At 38.6% G+C, this 19,700-nt stretch overlaps 2 protein-coding genes across 3 annotated transcripts; one reads left to right on the forward strand and one right to left on the reverse strand.

Annotated features, from left to right (window-relative positions):
* Window positions 1-5,143: 5,143 nt before the first annotated feature.
* On the reverse strand, window positions 5,144-10,882 carry RB195_004495 (uncharacterized protein; the record flags this gene model as incomplete). Its single annotated transcript, XM_064182359.1, has 19 exons — window positions 5,144-5,278; window positions 5,719-5,808; window positions 5,893-6,060; window positions 6,140-6,240; window positions 6,396-6,447; window positions 6,589-6,663; window positions 6,727-6,818; window positions 6,893-7,001; window positions 7,055-7,124; window positions 8,275-8,411; window positions 8,545-8,688; window positions 8,744-8,839; window positions 8,902-9,025; window positions 9,161-9,237; window positions 9,295-9,432; window positions 9,880-10,068; window positions 10,126-10,323; window positions 10,588-10,766; window positions 10,840-10,882. The coding sequence occupies 19 exons, from the start codon at window positions 10,880-10,882 to the stop codon at window positions 5,144-5,146; spliced, it is 2,217 nt and encodes a 738-aa protein (XP_064033626.1).
* A 1,483-nt stretch (window positions 10,883-12,365) lies between these two features.
* Window positions 12,366-18,275, forward strand: RB195_004496 (uncharacterized protein; the record flags this gene model as incomplete). 2 transcript variants are annotated; one of them, XM_064182361.1, is made up of 8 exons in its annotated part: window positions 12,366-12,387; window positions 13,173-13,227; window positions 14,062-14,142; window positions 16,563-16,789; window positions 16,850-16,999; window positions 17,066-17,144; window positions 17,913-18,011; window positions 18,083-18,275. In XM_064182361.1, 8 exons carry the CDS (start codon window positions 12,366-12,368, stop codon window positions 18,273-18,275), a joined length of 906 nt encoding a protein of 301 aa, XP_064033627.1. The 2 variants fall into 2 exon arrangements, with proteins under 2 accessions (XP_064033627.1, XP_064033628.1); XM_064182360.1 differs by lacking the exons at window positions 12,366-12,387; window positions 13,173-13,227; window positions 14,062-14,142; window positions 16,563-16,789 and having other exon boundaries at window positions 16,858-16,999.
* Window positions 18,276-19,700: the final 1,425 nt, after the last annotated feature.

Raw genomic sequence — 19,700 nt, forward strand, 5'->3', positions numbered from 1 at the left:
TTCCGGGCCGTTTTTTTTACGGAAATTGGCAAGAAATGGATGGAATCACCCACCTCTCCATAATCTACGATCCCGTGTGCGAATATTCCACCTGAAATCCGTACCACCTCAGATTCGTGGGATGATGCCTTTAAAGAAGATATGCTGGATTTTCCTAATGAGTCCTAACATTTGCGGATTTGCCACTGTTTCAAGCACAGATCAGAGGATTAGTGACATTGTATAACTCAGCTCTAAGACTGTATCTAACCCAAATAACTCCTCTGTGAGCCGTAATCTCACATGTTTGAGGTTTTGATGTGAGGTATAGGGGGTGTTACAAGATCTACCTCACAAAAACCGCAACTCTTAGCAATTACGTCACTCCCCAGGACGAGAGCGAGAGATTTGACTACGACTGCACGGTCGCTAGTTCAAAACCCCGTCTAGGCCAACTAAGCGTTGAACTTTGCTAGGTTTGAATTATTCACCAGGACATTTCTAATTCCTCTCTTCATGAATTATTCTATAAACTATATATAATTATTCTATATAGTCAAATTATTCTATAAACCAGATATTTGTCCATGAATCTCAAATGATTCCCGATAGAAATCGAACGCCTTGATTGGACCAAAACGGATTGATCCGCCAGAGATTTTACAAAATATTTTCCTTCGATGTTGTTCCTTCTTTCTTATCATTCCCTTTCGGCAAAAAAAAAAACCATTCTTTACATATCCTGATTTCTGTGGAGCTTTCGAAGAGAATTGTAAAATATTGTGACAATTTCGTTCGGATCTAAAGCCACAGTTCCTATCATCGTAATTCAAAACTGTGCTTTATGCTTTGCGTGCGTTTCTTCGATTCTTCAGCGGACGACTGACAGATCGGTTGTCTGATTAGAAGAGTTTCCATGATCATAGCACAATATCGTTCCTAATTTTTAGTAGAAAGAAAAATGCGTCAGAAGAATTAGTGTTTTTCCCCCTCGCTTTATTATCACTTTATTTTCTTTTTTTCTGGAATAAAGACGTACTATTTAAAGAAAGTGTATGTTTAATAATATCTAGTTGTGTCAGTAAAAGTTAGGCAACTTTTTAAATAAAATATATCTTCGTTACAAACAAAAAAAAAAGGAATGTAGTAAAATATAACACATCATTATTTTATTTATTTATTCAATTTTATTTGTTTTATTTTATTTATTCTACTTTAGCTTATTTTATTTATTTATTTTAACTTGATTCGAGAATCGAAACGGTCCAACGTATTTAATAGGATAGAATCGAACTTAAATGACCAAAAATATTATTTTCTTAGAGGAAGGAAAAAGTTCAGATAAAGAATTCTCACATATTATTAAATCATTTCAATCATGATGGCTTTTTTTTTCCAAAATTTCCAAAATTATTACCATTACATAATTACCTCTAAAGGTGTACACCACAATACATAACGATAAAATATCCAATGCGAATTCTTTTTGTTTTGTGTTTTTTTTTTTTCAAATAATAAAAAGTTGGAAGGGAATGTATACATATATTTACGAGAAATTCTCATCGTTTTGTCTCGTCGACCGTCATAAAAAAACAGAAATTTCTCTATCGTTACGCAATTCATATGCGCAAAAACCGTTTCATCAGGATTCAGGCTTGGTTGCATTATTGCGGTGCTAATCCTTTGTTTTTCACCTTCTATCATTCCTAACCAAATAACTTTGAAAAAAAAAACAAAGTTCGAACTTTTTTTCTCTGTCTATGCTTCCGTAATGTACGAATATACGGTTTCGAACAAGATTTTCTTTTTTTTCAGACAAAGGAGAAAAATCGGGAAGAATTAATTATCCTAGACTTCAAAACAATAAATCATGAACTGTAATTTTAAAAAAAGCAAACAGTAAATAATAACTGCAAATAACAATAATTAAATAATAAATGATCATCTAGAACTCAGAATAATCGTTGGAAACTAACTTTCCACCAACATAACATATTTTTTCCATGAAAACAAAGAAAATACCAGGAAATTGAGGTTGACTTTAACATTAGAAAAAAACACATCGTTCTAAAAAAAGTACAAAACATGGAAACATCAAAATCGAACAAAAAATTCCACTAGTTGGAAAAAGCAGATAAAAACGGCGAGAACACCTCAAGAATTGCGAGTTGTAGTGTAGTACTGACTCATTAATTGCCGTTCAGCCTAGCGCTATCGTATCGTCGCTAATCACCCATGCATTTCAAGGATTTTGCATGCATAAGTGAGAAGAAAAAAATGGAAATGTGTTTTTTTTTGCTTTTTAGTGAGTTTCATTCTTTTTCTCAATGCTATAAAAAGATGACTTCGGGATCTATAAAATTTATTAGAGAGTTTTTTCAATGAAGAGATCGCTCCAGCTCCACACAAAATCCAAGTTGGTGTGGAAAAAAAAGAGATTTTCAAAATTTTTTGGAAAAAAATGAGAACGAAAATTAACTTTTTCCCACCTGTAGAAACAAAAAATAAACAAAAAATTGGCAATAAATAACAACAAAATTATTGACGCGTATAGTAAACAGTTACTCACCTTGTCTTCGACAGAGAAGATAGCAAAGGGATACGTTCTTCATTTTTAGCGGAATGAATCCCCATTCAATGTTGTATGATGATTCTTGAAAAAAAAAAACAATAATAAGCAATATAAATCGAATTACTATTGAGGAAAAACAATATGATAAAATATGTTGGATCATATTTCAAAGAAACAAATCCTGAGTTAAAAAAATTGCAAGAAGAAACAAAATATCAAAAAAAAGAACTTTGAAGACAAATTTTCTCCAAAATGAGAGCAGAAGATAGTCGAAAATAAAAATTTACTTTTAGAAAAGAAAAAGAAAGAAAAAGAAAGATTTAGAAAAGAATTTAGACTTAGAAAATAGAGTCAAGATGGGGAGGATATCATGTCCGACACTTATGTTTACTCAAGCGACCGCGACGCGTACGCAGCAATTCGTGCATTTGCAAAATTTCGAAAAAAAATGTCTACTAAATCAATGAGAGAAAAAGCACAAAGTTGCATGCAAATAGGAGTTGAATTCGAACAGATAAGAATAGGAAAATGCAAAATTGTTAACGAGACAGAAGAAAATGATGAATAGACTGTTATTAGAAAGAAAAAGTAAGAAAACTACAGAAAATTTCACGTGTAATTGTGGAAGCAGAGAGAAACCGAGTAAAGAACGAACGATCGCCAACCAAAGAGCACCAGACGCTACACCATACGGTTACTCTAAGTGATATGGTAAGTAGCCGCCGAGGTCGGCTTCCGTACGTTTTTTTCTCGCGTACGGTCATCAAATCAATCAGTGTTGCTAGTGGTGCCAAGCACAACACACCGATAAGATAGTAGTGACCGCTATCGATTTGGGTACTTTGAAAACAGCTATGTTTATTGTTAGCTACTACATGTTCAACAGGTTGTTTACTGAACTAAAATCTGCCCAAAATTATGTTTACTGAAAATAAGCGCGTAACGTAAGGAACGATTGAAAAATTGCTTGATGCATCCTGAGAAGTGCAAGGAACAAAAAACTTATGGAATTTTCCAAAACTCATACGCTTCTCCTCTTATTCTTATCGTTTCCACACCGATAGATTATCGTACGCCTTGAATCCTGCACACCTTCAGTCCACATTCCATGCATGACCTCAGGAAGCAGAGATAAGTGCTGTTTTTTTCCTTTCAAACTACAAACCACATAAATTACGTGACTACGTGAATAACAGAAGAGAACCTGAGATTTCTTAGCGAACCTCTGGGAATTTTTCATAAGGTTCGCGTCGAAAAAATCAGTCTCTCAGATTACTGTCTCAGAGCTAAGTGATAAATAGTAAATAATAAACTTAAATCCGTAGAAAGGATGCGCTGGGGAAAAAAAAAACCCTTCTTTCGAAATAAAACTACGGAGGAATGCAAATTGTCAATGGTTATAAATGAGCCAAGATTGTCAACACTCTTTGTCATATCTTATCTCCTTCTTGCCATTTACAATCGACAATTTGCAATTATTATGGCAAAATTCAAAAAAGGTCGAATTTTCTCGCTTCTGGAAGGTGTATAAGAATAAACAAAATGCGACGGATCTTTATGAAACTCATATTTCAGTTATTACGCAAAAGTCAATAATTTAACACATGCATGTTCCATATGTCCTTCTTACTTTCTCACCAAAAAATAAATGAAAAATGGGAGACCTACTATTCTTATACTAGAAAAAACCTTGATAATTTGTAAATTTCCAGCACCCGAAACCGATGAAATGCATTCTCAATAGATTTTAAGCACATTTTTTCCTCCTATCTACGACTATAACGCATATCTTTCATTTTCCTACACTTTCCATAGCGATTAAAGACACTTCCTTTAAAATTCTAAGCATCGTAAGCAGTTACCACATTTATACGGAGGAAGAACAATATCGTACTATTTGTACAGACGTTGCGAATGTGAAGAGTTGAAAGGTGGGACTGAACCAATTCTACATGGTGTGGTTGCTGGAATTGTTTTGGATTTTTTTTCTCCAAATGGTTTAAAGTTGCCTACATGGTTCATCTTCGAACCAACTACCCCTAGAAGCAATCTTCTACCGAGGAACGAGGAAAACTTCTCAAAGATTTAATGAGGAACTCTAATCTAATCACCACACTTCCCAGAATTCACTTTACCTTTGTACCAACTCCGATTTTTTTTTCGACTAACTTTCGACTTTTTTATCACCGACACTTCTTCCTGGTAATACATTATTCATTTTTTTCTTCCTTACCTCACTGTTTCCTCTCTCTACTCTTTTTTTCACTTTTTTGTACCTCTCGGAAACCAACACAACTAGCAAAATTTAACCAAGTGGAATAACAGTATCTTCAGGTCGGAAATAGAGGAAAATTCTCCTGCAATACTTGATTTATAAGTTCAATTCTTCAAACTAGGATACCGGCACTTTGCGGGGCACAACTCTCATTGAAGTAACAATAATGCAGGAAAATCGTAAATACACGTAACTATAAGTCAATAAAAAAAATGCCAGTCGTGCGAAAACCTGACTGAATACCGACTGAATATACCGGAAAGCACCGAATATCGAAGAAAACACATGCAGAAATAAGTGAGTTGAATGATCGGAGATCAGAAAATCGAGTCAAGTAATTGCCTCCTCTGTTCTGTGTTCATGAACAGCGCCTTGATAAGAGAACGAACTTCACTCGCTTGAAGCCATTGCGCAAGGGGTCCTTTGGCGCTGCACCAACGGTCATCAATGCTCTGAAAAAAGGAAGAAATATGTCTACATTATGTCTCATCCAATTGCAAACACACAAATTTGCAGAAAGAATATGCCATGACCGATGACAGATAAAAAATTGCTTTTTCAACAAGAGCAACCCATTCGAAAGAACTTGACGGACGGATAGCACGGAATAGCGGATAGCATACACCACTTTTCAAAAGAACTCTTGTAATAGAAAAAATCTTTCAGTTGTTAACAAGGAAACCTTTTCAGAAACAAACCCTGATACGAAATTTCGAGTTAAAATCAGTCAAGCAAATTCATGTACAGTCGACTATTACTTCAATGAAAGATACAAAAGCAAAAAAAAAGCTGACCATAAGTCCTAATTCGCTAAAACCATGTAATACTATCCCAAATAGTCTTCAGGATCTCCTTCCGTTGGTTTGGAAAAAAAACTGCACAATATACTAACCTGCAAGCTTCCCTTCAAGCAGAATATGATTTCCTTTGTTCGGAAGTATGATGTGGAACACACTTCGTGAATGGAAGATCGCCCATTAACCTAAGACGGAGTCGTTTGTTACATTTTCTTGAACACAACTGTTGTGAAGGCTCAGTTCCTATACTTGCCCAAACACACACTCACCATGAAAATCGGACCTAACTGATCCAGTAAAGTCTCAATCATCTTCGCTGAAATGTCCGCATCCACCGAACGGATGTCTTCTAGCCTCAATATGACATCACAAATACTATTAAGGAGGAATGAGACAATGTTAGCCATGGTTTGCGAATAGACCATTTCGGCCAGCACCTATAATCATGCAGTGAGGGGAAAAGCTATAAGGTCAAAAAATAAACTGAAATAACCTGAGGAAGAACCGGAGTATTACCTCTTTAAGTTGATGTGAAATGCTTTGTACATGCATAAGACAAGCATTGAGTACGTCTTTTGTTTCATCACATCGTTCAAGATCGTCAATTTTGATAAATACTGAAATAGAAGACGCACTTAGAATGCTCTCAGAACCCTTTGTGCTTACTTGAAACTAAAGCTTCTGACTACAACATATTAAGAAATCTATTTAAGTTCGCAATATACCACTGTTTATCAAAATAATGAAGGGGAATACCAAAAAGAGAACTCACAGTCATCTTTGTTCAACATCACACTGATGTCACGCCTACACCGTCTCATAGTCTAAAACGCAGAATATTAATAACTTAACAAAATCACGAAGCACTGCCAAAAAAGTAAATCTTGGACAACCTCGCCTTCGTCCGCCCAACCAACAAGAGAAAAAAAAAACCCAAATGGAAAAATAAAAGCTATGTTACAAACCTGTTCCAACATATCCGCAGCAATCTCCCTCAGTTTCCACAGCGAATCAGAAAAGATTGGGCGGAAACTTGCATACTAAAACAAAAACAAACAAATCTAGGCCAATTTCCAAATGAATGTAAATAACATCAAAATAACCTTGGCTGAGTGTTTCTCCACATCTTTAAGTATACCAAATGGTATCAACATAAGTCGATGGCAAATGTAATAGCAATTATTGTAAAATATTGCTGAAAATACCGATATCTACTGTCATTCCACCAATTACAGTGCAACAGAAATTAACGTTAAAGCAAAAGTTCACCAGCCATCTGAGGCATCGACGAAATCGCAGTTCCGTGATGTCGTGGGGCTGTTAGCTCAAATAACTGCAGAATATTTCGAGCGGTTAGTGCTAAGCGGCCGGATAACTTCTGAAGCGAATTGTTATTGAGATGATTAAAACAATTAGCTACATTGCACATACTTCATTGTCAGTATTGATGGCATCTTCTAGGGTGGAGAAGACCAACTCCATGAGGTCTACTGTAGACTTGCTAAAATCAGAAACAAGCAAAAAGTAGAAAGATAAGAGTCACATAAGCGGAACAACTCTTTTTTTAAAAAATCAGAGGTATCGGAGTAAGATGGATGACAGCAGATAACTGTACATTAAGACAAACCTTCGGGATAAAATGGTCAAGAATCACCCGAAAGATAAATCCCTACTGGATTTCACACAAGCACAGTACCGCAATATATCCCATGCTTCCGAATTCCAGATTTTGTAAAATTCGAGCCAATATGTTAGATACAAATATATGAGTTAAGTGTTGCAAATGTGACCCCATTTCGAAATCAAGCCGATAAGGCTCCACCATAGAGCATCAGCATTTTTGCTTTTGCTTCTACCATTATCTTATTGATTAGACTTGTCAAAAAAGAAAAATTATCCTTTTCCAAACTTTGGCCATTTCAAACCCGTGATATTATTCATTTTCACGGACTCGAAACAAATCTGGCAGTTCCAGATCTAGCTAGCAGACAATCTCCTTCCCTCCATTTTATCAGAAAAGAATGACGAAGAATCCATGGTTTTTCTAGCATGGAGTACAAATTATTCTACTGGTTAGAGTGTGTGTTTAGTCGATAAAACACATGTTTACGCGCAACGATTATTTACCGCTCATAAGCGAGATTACAATGAAATGGAGGGGCTGTAGTGCAATATAGGTTTCTGCATGGTCGTCTGGTCGAAACCACACTGAACCAACAGAGACCTTTACTTCCCCAAGGCCACGGACGATAAGCAGGTACCAAGCTTGCAAGAGATGATAAAAACACTGACTTGATACTTTGAGTGGACCACAAGTCCCCATATAGGCCGCAAACGCATCCGTAGATTGATGAACGCAGAAAACTTTATCCTTTAGGCATTATTTTAGATTATAGCGAGAGATATACACAAGGGAAAACAGTACTGCAAGCCAGATCCCTTTGAGATTTACAAACTGGAAAGGACCATTAATCCATGTAATCTGGAGGGTTGCACTGATCTTGTGCGGTTCGCCATCTCTATTATGATGCTCTACCAGCAGATCGTCATTTGCTACAATCCGTACAACTACCTTCATTTAGGACATTTGTTTCTGATTCTTGTTCCTCCTCCTATTGTGCGTTCCCCTTGTGTTAGTTCCAGTTTCGTACCTGACTTTGCATTTAGGAAGCTGCAGTAGGACCGGGTACAAACTGTCACATGATGTTGATGACTTAGGTAGCGGTTTTCCAAAAGCTTCCTTATATTGAAGAATAGTTTCTTCACTGACTTCTTCGCCACACCCTACCTGAACAGAAAATAATTGAGTGAGAACAATTACAAGCGATGACAATGGAAATAATTACGAAGCGATTAAAATTCTCAGTAAGAGCAAGATAAGATCAATATAATCTCAGATTGGAATAGAAAAGTAAGCGAACCTCAGCTAATTCTAAATAGGGCATGCAAATCAATTCTTTAGCCCTTCTGATCACTTCCAGACATCTTCTATCGATAAAAACTGTGAAATGTTGTTCGGAATACTCTTGGAAAGAAGGAGTGGCGTCATTGAAGAAACCGAGCTTCTTAATATGGACACATTGCATAATTTGATTTCAAACAGAAGGAACAACAACACACTATCATATCTTCTCGGAATTTCTCCGCTAGATCCATAGCATTTTTGAACTTCGAACCATCTGGATCTGGCACTGGTACGGAAGCAGCAATGCATTGCTGGAATTAGCCAAATACTTTAGGCTACACTAGGTACAATATAATGTTGTGAAGAAAAATACCTTCAAAAACATGCCCATTAGATCATCTTGAAAGAATTGGCCAAGACACAAAGGAAGCGGCCTACCGTTCACGTCAATACCTTCTATGGTTGAAGCAAGATTGGAGAAAAATCGATGTAATCCACTGCAAATATATTACGTAATAAATACAATGTAAAGTAAATGTTGTAAAATAATGTATGTATGTAATATATACATACTCTAACAAGGAAACAAATGAAATGAATTACTAATGTTAGAATAAGTCAAAGGAAAGTACCTAACAACTCCAGCAACGGAAATCCCTTTGACAGTAGGCTTGGTTTTGCTACTTGCAGTGAACTCTGCCGATCCATTCTGTAGAAAACAGGGTAAGCATTTGAAAAATAACTTCGCTTTAACAATTTTACTTACAGTCACTACAAAACGCTCGTACGGATCAACTCCATCTCCACTAGTAATAATGGGTTGCACAAAATTATTTACGATGTAGGCAGCCCATTTTTTCAGTCGACCGTCTAGCTCTCCCAACAGGCTCATAGCGGTAAGAAACTGAAATGGCAGTAAAATGAGGAGCGATATTAAGCAAAATTACAAACAAAACAATGTACTTTGTTGCTGGCAAAACCGGGGAATCATAAGATCGACGGCGATTTTTACCCCTTGTTTTTATCCCTCATGACGATTACGACTGTTATTACGAAAGAGGGAAGTAGAAATCCCGAAGTTTTGAAACTTCTCGTATATGCATTGCATTGGAACCAAATCTTCACAGGGATTCACAAAGTGCTGAGATCTCACAAGCAAATAATCTCAGGTTGGATACCACCTTTGAGGCTTTATTTTACAAGCACGGCAATTCCAAAAATACCACGTGACACCAAGCAAAATCATTCCCAGAAAATCCATGAGTTTAAAATACTATGTACTGGATGTCGATGAAGCTTAACATGGAGCAAAAAAAAAGGAAAAAGAAGAAGAATCGAATCGACCGCCTACCTCACCAACATTATTCGGACTCTCGCTGCAAACGCGCATATGAACAGTTCCCTTCACTTCCGTTGCTGGATACGAAACAAATTCGTCAAATCCATAAGAGAGCTTGTATTTGAGCGAGCTCATCATAAAGCTAACCTCTTCCCGTAAAATATCACGAACTCTGCCCGTCAGGATTGGCCATCCATCATCCTAAAGAAAAATACTTTGTTTGGTATCATATAAACCCGAAGAACAATCGAAATAAACCTTAGTGATTTCGTTCAGTTGTGTTTCACATTCAAGAAGGTTTCTTGCTTGCACAATTTCACTGATCGAGTTAGAACGGGAGGCAACTAACAATCCTTCGATTTCTTGGACTTTGTCAAGAAGCTGACGACATTCTGATAATTCGGACAGCTTTTTCCGCAATATTTTGTCTTGCGCACTGATTGCAAGACGTGATTTCTGCAATGCGAACGAGAATGAGAAGATCTGTCAAATCCATCAAAATCGGGAAAGAAACTGAAACTTTGCATCCTTTCAAACTTAAGGATGTGGTGAGGTACTAGGCAGCAACAGTAATGAGAACGTTGTCAACACTTACAAAATCAAAATTAACGAACTTGAATAGCAGAAGAAGAGGATTTAACACCACTTCTAAGTAATTTCTGCGTTGTGCAATTCAAAAAAGAAAGATGAAAAGAAGGAAAACTCCAGCTAAAACCGTACCTCCCCCGAAGTATCCATACCACTGCTTTCCCTTATGAAACTGTCAGCAAGCTGAAGTTTCTCTTCAATTTTGTTCCCAAGATCTTGAAGTCTTATGACAATATCCTCTTCTGCTACCGGAAGAATCTGTTGAAATTCTTCATATCGCTCTTGAAGACCTTTAGCAATCACTTCAAGTCCTGAAAATAAGTATACATTCAGCAAACGATTGGAGGGAGAAATAACCGCAAGAGAAATAGAAAGAACACCGACCGCAAGCGATATCTCTTTCGAGAAGTTCTACGTCATCAATCATTCTGAAATATGAAATTAAGAAAAAAAAGTGAAAAAGAATGGTAAGAACTCAAGATAAAAACACTCGTTTCGGTGGAAATCAATCCGAAGTAGCAAAGAAGAAATGTTGAATTTACATGAGGTAAACTTCAAGAAAGGAATGACAAGAAATCATTAACAACACATTGGAAAAAGACAGGTACAGGTGATTTCTAGGAAACTTCGCTGAAATTCCGCGCCAGAAATTCGAACGGCGCGCATGGTGGTAATTGGGCGCGATTTTGGTGGCATAGAATCCGCAAATCCCTTCCAACTGTGGATCAGAAGCTGTTGGAAACATATATTCTTTAAATATAGCGCAAAAACATAACGTATGTCGTACTACTGTAGTTACCCTTAGTGACGTGAATAGGTGATTATCGTGTTGGGACCAGTTCCTTGGTGAGTTTTCGCGGGATGCGGCAAACATTCAGACCAAGTTGTAAACGAGTTTGTGAGGAAACTATATCAAAATAGGATTCATACTGTAGAGATGTTAGAGCGTAACATACCACCTCATCTGTTCAGCATTGTTGACAATTAGATTTTCCAAATATCCAAATGGAAAGCGTACAAACATTCCTGACAATGCTCTAGTTTTACATATATCCCAGCTAATCTCCTGGGAATTGTAGGAGTTAGCTAACAGTACATCATTCGAGTACGTAGTCCTACGCCTGGCCCTTGCAATCCCTAAATGTCTGTCAAGAACCCTTTCGAAAATCGCGCTGAATTCAACATTCCATAACGAAACTGCCTTTTGAAACGACTACTGATCCGACTTTTACGAGTTTCATCACAAAAACTCGTAAGAATGGTTCTGAGAAAATGAAATGTAGAAGCATGACAAGCGATTTTTGCACGCACATCTTCCTTTCCTTTCTGGAGTCTTCAATTAGGGCGAATAGGGAGTTAGAGACAAACTCGGACGTCCGACACACAGCTGGGGTGGTTACTATAGATGAAGATAGGAATGAAAAGAGTTATAGTAAGTTAGTGTACCCCGGATATCAAATCAGATGCGTAATTCTTTGATCAAAGGCTGCCCGCGGAGTTCACAGAAGCGCACGCAGCCAAACACATTCTCGAGAAGTTTCGATCCGCAAGGTAACATTTCCGCTTTAGACTTGATGAATATTGTGCTTTCTCGTCATTTTACTTGATGATTTTTAGCGCAGTATAAGCAAGACGAGTTTGCATCCTCTTTACCCACTAAAGAGTCGTTCGCCTTCAACAGAGGGTGCTCCTCGTTTAAGATTTAGTTGTTGCTGTTGTTTTTTTTTCCTCGTTCCTAATGTTTGTGTTTATTGGTTGTCTGTTTGAAAACATGAGAACGTATTTCAGTAATTTCACTTTATCAGTAAGTAATAAGTAGTTCGAATGTAGAGATGGATTGTGAAATCATTGGAAGGTTCAGTGATGCGACTAAGCTCATTTAACCGATCAGTGTTATTTTTAAGCCGCCAATGGATCGATATCCCGGAGGAGGTAAATGAAGATGAGAAGTTAAATTCATTTAAAAGCAGCATGCCAAGAAATTGACGACAACGAGATTTCTCAAGGAAAAGATAAGGTTAGGGATCCAGATTGTGAGCATTAACAAGATACGCTCAGTTCCCCCTTATAGTCCTGAAAAACGGGGAGCGAAGCGCTTTTTTGCACGTTCTTTCCTACGAGAGACGTTATAACGCCACCATTGTATACATGGCGGTTTCTTGAAAGGAAACTTCATTGAGTACCGCCCGCTCGGACGCGGCGCGTGTGCAGGGGTGGGCCGTTGTAACGTGCATCGTATGAGAAAAAAAAACGCACAAAAAGGCCGATTTCCAGCACGATCAGAGGAAATAAGGCGTGGTCGGTATCAAATTAATCGCAGTCAACACCTCTAACCCCACCTTTTCATGGAGAGACCACAACATCGTCAATTTCGTGGTCTGCTGCCTCTAAAAAAGCTTAAGATATGTAAGTGTTAACCAGACACAGCGCTTTCCGAGAGCATAGTGGATTGAAATACTTGACATTAAATTTCTCCTTAAATTTATGCTTTTGTGCGAAGCGGACGTCATTCGTCCTGTTCTTCTGTATTCTTGCAAGGAAGAATTAGCAACAATTCAGATTGCGTTTGAATTTCTTTCAAAACAAAGTTGCAGGAGACGGAAGTTTCCTGAATTTTGCTTTTCAAAATTTTTGTGGTTGTAAAACGGAATAGGGAAGAAGGATTCTTTCGAAAAACAGTGCCCTATCACTTTTCACTGCTATTTTGGTGTTTTTAGATGAGAACATACCCCACATACTGAACGGAACTGTCTCCAATCTGCCGAATATGAAGTAAGATTCTTTTACATAATCACTTTCGAAGACTTCCGATTAATGATCCTTACCCCAAATCGAGCCCTTTGTTAACTATTGCTCTCAACTCATGCAAGATCTCCTTAATATCCGCCTTTTAGTTGAAAATATCGGTTCTGAATGAGTCCTGTAATGAGGCTTCCTATTTGGATCGGTTGTATTGCCGCACCTAAATCCTGCTTTTCCACCTACATCGCCCCTTCCGGTTTCAGTGCACTACCCAGCCGAATTTGATGTATAGTCGGGTCAAAACGACATGAATCACGAGTGTAGTTGCAGTGCATTCGCGTACTTGCTCGAAACGGCGCGTTGGAGGCGGCAGTTGGAACCGAGGTAGGACCGTACGCAATTGCGTACTTGCTTCACGTCGTTTTCACTCAACTATAAATACGCAGATTTAATGCGATGATGACAGTGAGTCAGTCCTTTTTGGCCTCGTATGGCCCACCAATGCTCAGTCTTCAAAATTAGAAATCTGTGAATAAGTTGGAGTTGTGTAAGTTGGAATCAAAGTGGGACCATCGCGAGCTGCAGCGATGGGTGTTGCTAACAAGGGTCCACCACAATACTAACCGATACGCTCTGCCACAACGTTTCGAGCTCAGCCGCTTCCGCAACTGCACCGCATTTCATTTCCTTTTGGGGCCTACTATACATATGCTACTAAACACATGGACCATCCTTTTCTTCTTTTCACATCTCTTCGCAACTCTTTACGATGCGAATTTATCGTCCCTAGAACTTTTTTTCTGGAATTTTAATTAACGTTTCCGTGGTCTTATGCTTTCATTTGCGCAGAAGCAATGAATTTAGGTGTACTCTCATTTGTTTCGAGGAAGAACCAATGAATCCCGTTGGATGTATTTATTGTAAACAATTGGCTGGATGTCACAAGTACGTCATTCTTCCCGCTACTTCAAATCTTTTTTTCTGTTTGTTTCCCAATGTTAATTACAGTTGTACCACTCGCTGGTATCATGCACGTGATATCAAAGCAAAGTCAACTTCAAAGAATAATCACCATTTTCCGCTATGTAGTCAGGAAGGGGGAGGACTATTCTGAGGTGTTGAGCATGCTATTTGTCAAAGACAATATGTGCTAGTATTGGTAGTGACCTATTACGGATGCTCCTTCAGGTAACTAAATTTTAGATGTATTTTTTTCACATCTATCGTCATCAAGTATTCTGCTTTCATCAGTCTCCCTGTTGCTCTTGTTCTTTTTCGAGTGCTTAGTGAAATATTCGTTTTCGCTTCATCAAATTATGCGCTTTTGTTCTTTCACGAAGCTATTCTCCCTGCTTACCGCTATTTATTTATAAGTGGCTCAAACCAATTGGTGAATTAAAATCAGGGTAACAAGAAATTGATTCCACACAATCTTTGTCATTTTTTTAAATGTGGATCTCAACAAGAAGCAGTGTTGACTATCATACACTGAGTAAACATATTAAATTGAGCAGTACTCGTGGGTTCTTCGGATACTGGTATATATTTGTGTTCGCTTAAAGAAATCATTTGTCATTTGTCTGAACTCATTTGTCATTTGTCAAATCATTTGAATTTGTCCGTTTGAAGTAATCATTACATTACACCATTTTCCGAGTAACACCTTTGAGTTATTCAACGGTTTTTGGTCAGAGGACGGATGATCACGTTCTGCCGGATATAACCAAATAAATATCCATCAAAACAATTTGTGATCTAACCATAACGTGGGACTAATGGGTTTTTAACAGCTCAAACAAAATCGCATAAAAGCCTAAGGAGATTACCGTCTATGAAAAAAAGTGACAAAGATGGACTCTTAATGTTCTTCAAGTTTGTTTCCTGTCAGAACATGTTAGCACTTGTATACACGTTTTACTACGTGTCATTACATTTTCTTTTCACATCATCTTTATCGTCATTACATCTTTTTTTTGGTTGTGAGTGGTTACTGTTTTACTCCTGCTCTATCGTTTTTGACTACTTTTTACAGGACACTACTTTGCTGTTTACCATCTTATTTCTCTCTGTTTTTCTCTTTCTTTTTCTTTTCCCCACATTCATTGTTTATTTCATTCACGTCTTGTTTTCATTTGAATCCTCTGCTTAAACAGCGCGCTTTCGCTTACTTCGTATTTGAGACCTAACCTTCTAGATCAGATGATTTTCGTCCGTTTGATTCCTCCTAGCCCCTAAGGGAATAATTGATTCCTCTTTCATTGCAGCCCAGGCGGATAGGGATTTCCGTCGTCACCAGAGTGGGGGGCTTACTAAGAAGGGAACTGATCGACATGAATAGGGGGAAGATTGATGAGACTAAAGTCATAACCAAGCTATTTGGTTTGAAGAGACAGCGGGCGTAGGAAGAACAGTTCAAGTCCGGCTTCGATAGGAGAATGGTAGAGATGTTAATGGCGGCGAACATGAGACGCTCTTCAAGACTGAATGACGCAATCAGTATTGAGCTACCTATAATCATCCCCGAACGCATCGCGGAGGTCTGGCGCACTACGTACTCGATGGCGGCGGGACCTGAGGCAGAACTACCCAGAAAAAAGAGAGAATACAATCGACGTGGAACGTGTTGTAACGTGACGTTCTCGATCCTCGAAGACGGGCACAGAGCTCCCTACAGCTCTACAGTATGGGGAAAACTCCCCGGACCTCTCCCATTCTTACTTTCTATAGTTTCTCACCTTTTTCGAATAACAATGCGTGAATAAACTTACGTAGTCGTAACGGAGTTTTGTAAACACTAGCTTTACTGTTTGTTTCTGCTCTTAGGAAACCTTTAAGATCTTATTTTGTAGAGATTCTATTCTGTATTCTGTTTCTTTTTTGTGTAATTGTGCGCGATTGGGGTTTCCTGTAATCAGAATCATAGTAAGATCCCAAAATTCGTCCTAGAAAAGTTTAACGAGGCGCGGTAACACAAAGCGGGGCAAAAACCCACTTCCTACGAAGTCTTTGAGGAGACGCCCTGGATTCCGGAAAAGTTATTAACAAAAAACTTCGTATTACGGCTACGAAGAATAAAATTGTGTGCAATGACACAAAGGAATTGGACATAAATCGAGTTACTCCGAACTAATATCTTATAGGTGGCTTAAGAAAGGAGGAAACAAAGGATAACACTAATGAAAAAAGACTTTTCTGAGACTACTTGATCGTATCCATGTACTATTACACGAAAAATAATGAGAAACCGTAGAAAGTAAAAGGAGAAGATTTGGCATTTTGTTGTTTCGTCATGTTGCAACGCCTTTTATGTCGACTGTAGGTGTAGTCGACTGAAAACAAGACGAAGCTCGGTGCACTTGCCTTAGTGACTGCGCTCGAAGCGGCGCTTTGGAGTCAGCAGCTGGAAGACAATCGAGAAGACCGAAGATTGGTGCTAGTAAGGGTTCCACCTCGATCATAACCGCTACGTTCTACCGCACCGCTTCGAGCGCTGCGGCTTACGCAGCTGTGTCAAGCTTCACTGCGGACAGTTACTGTATATTCTTTGGAAACGATCAGGCTTTTAGAACAGAACGAGATATGGGGATTGGAAGTTTCGACTTGGTCGTATTTTTCTAATGCACCTTTAAGATTACATGTAACTAACATTAAGGTGTGAAAATGCCTCCGCCGTTTGCTGTGGAGATGTCCGTAGTGTTTAATAACCGAGTAGTCGGAATGAAGGTAGAATTGGTGAGTAGGGAGATGATTTGTGGACCTCCGAACATCTTCAAAAAATCGTGGGACTCCTGTTGTTTTTACGGTAATACTTTGGTATAATCCCTCACAACTATTCATTTCTTTCTTATTTTTGACTTTATTGGTTCAGAACTCAAACGTTTTTGGTTCAGCCAGCCAAGGTTGTCATTTGAGATAGGTTCCTCCAAGAAGTCGAAAACAAAACAAAGGTAAGCCTAATCATAACAATAAAGGAGCCGATAGCTGGAGAGAGAAGGAGAGAATGAGAATGGAAGGGGGAAAGAAGAGAAATGGATTATATTTCCGATATTTGGCTACTTACTTTACTATCTTACAGAGATTCTTTCGCTCCTCAGTGGGGCTCTGATGCCTAACAAATATCGAATCTGGAGATATCAGCAGTGTTTAAAAAGCTAGTAGTCGGAATGAAAATTGATTGGGGGATTCAGACATGCTATGTCGATCTCTATCCTTTTTCGAAAACTTTCGATATGATCTCTTGTTTTTCCGTTTGTGGATCACTGACTATGATTGCAGCGATGATACTTGCTATCATCTTATCCTTTACCCTTGTCAACATGTGTGCTTTCTATAGGAATTCCTGAGAAAAGCGGAATTCGAGTTTGATTGTCGGTTGCAGCTATACTTCTCACCAGGGATGTGATTTCTTGGTTTGTTTGCGCCGTTTAGAATGTTTTGTAAATGCAATTTTGTAAATGTAAAGAATGTAAATGTAAAGAATGTAAAATGTAATTTTTGTAAATGTAAAGAATGGTTGTGTGGGATCAGTAGATGACAGACATTCAAAGTGTGGTGGAATGGTAATAATAATTTTGAAAGTGACTAGTAGTCAGTACAGCATTTTTTTAGGAAATTAATAAAGATTCTTAGAAAATATTTGGGCACGAGAGCCTTGAAATGCGTATCCAGCTCACCCGCTTTCACCAACTCTAACAAAGTTGGTCCGCATATTACAGAAAGAGTGCTGAATGGGGTTCCTGCGCGATTTGCCTCGACGACGAACCAGTCGATCCGGTCGGATGTGTCTATTGCAGGCAACTGGTTGGATGTCGTAGGTTAGCAGACTTCTTCAGTGCTACTTTTTCAGTTCGGACCAATGATTTTCTTATTACCTCTGGGAATTAAGCTGCGCCAATCGCTGGTACAATGCAGGCCACCTTCTGCCGAGTCCTCGTGAGCGTTCTACTGTAAATAGACCTCCAACGAATAATGAACGTTGTCCTTTGTGTCGTCATGAGTGGAGCGTGCACCCAGAGGTAAAAGAAATGCATCGTCTCAAGAATAGCCAGGATCAAAAGAAGAACAAGAAGAATAAGTAGGGATACAACTAGTGCTTCGTGTTTTGGCGCTTTGTTCTGAATGTTATCTGTTCTGCTTTTTTTCTTCTCATTTCCGAGGCCGCATTAAATCTAGGTCTCCAGATTTGTTGCTCCATTATTCATTGCCTCATCATTACCGCGACGCCGATACGGTGATCCTTTTTCCCACTTCCGTTCGTGATCATTAATATAGCACGTGCATTTGCACCACAGTGACCCCACTGCCACCATCCGCATTTAAATGAACCTCTTAAGGAATTGCAAATTTTTGTGCCTAGTTGTCACTATTATTATCCAAGAAAAATGTTGTCTTTTCTCTGTTGCAATTGCTTATTTTAAGCACTCATTTCTCTTAGCTATATTCCACGAAACGGTTGGAGATAAATTATTCTTGTATTGGAAATATAAGTTTTTTATGTTGTTCAGGTCAATTCCTTCTTCTATACTGTGTCTACGGTGCTATTTCTCATTGGGAATAGCTATTCTGCTGGAGAGAAGGTGCTGCAATTTTCAAATCGTAAAGTGATTGATAACTCGGGTCGGCACAATCCCATATCCTGGCAATCACAGGAAATTCGGTGAAGCTCCGTATTCTAGTGGTGACGATCGAACAAGTTCATTCACGTTTCTTTAGTTAGGATCAAGTATTATTGCAAAGTAGGGTACTCATTCTTACGGTGTCGAGGAAGTTTCTCGACTGATTCTTTTACATACTTCTTTCACTAAAAATATGTTATTTTCTATTGTGAAATGTTGCAAAGGATGATCTCATTTCTTTCCACCATAAATATTTTTCACGATTGCTATTATAGGCATCACTCCATGAATCTGGGGTGGTGCGGGTTTTAGGTGGGTTATGTCTATACGGGATCGTAGATTATGGGGAGGAGGTTGATTTTCGTCCATTTTCTTCATAACTGCCGTAAAAACGCCCCCGGAAGATGCGGCTCCGAGCGTTCCGGAGCGCTATTTTCTACAAAGAGTTCGATTGGAGCGCACTAGCCGTGTGCACGCGCCGAATCTTCCGAGCCATTATACAATGTGTTCGTAATGTCATGGTACTTTTTCGACTGGTCACAGGAAAACAAAAAAAAACAAGATGGGGATGAAAAACTTCATCGCATAAGAGGAAAACCCTCTAAATTTTCGTGTGATGCCACATTCACGAGCTGTGGAACCCTCGCCCACCCTAGACGAGATGTGGATGGTGCAGAAGGAAGTCGAGTGTGTCCTGTGGCCTGCTAAGTTCAAGTCCGTGGCCAAAGTGCAATGTGTGAATGTCGTCGCGTGTACAAAGCGTTAACATGTAAGAATAGCATTAATCAGTGAGATAAGTTGTTGAAGGATACCGTCAGTTTGTTGGCCACCATGATGGCCGGGATATAACTCCCTTACACTTTCATTTGTAGTGTTGTGTGAAGTAAT

The sequence above is a fragment of the Necator americanus genome, chromosome I (assembly GCF_031761385.1).
Source record: "Necator americanus strain Aroian chromosome I, whole genome shotgun sequence".
Classification (NCBI taxonomy): Eukaryota; Metazoa; Nematoda; class Chromadorea; order Rhabditida; family Ancylostomatidae; genus Necator; species Necator americanus.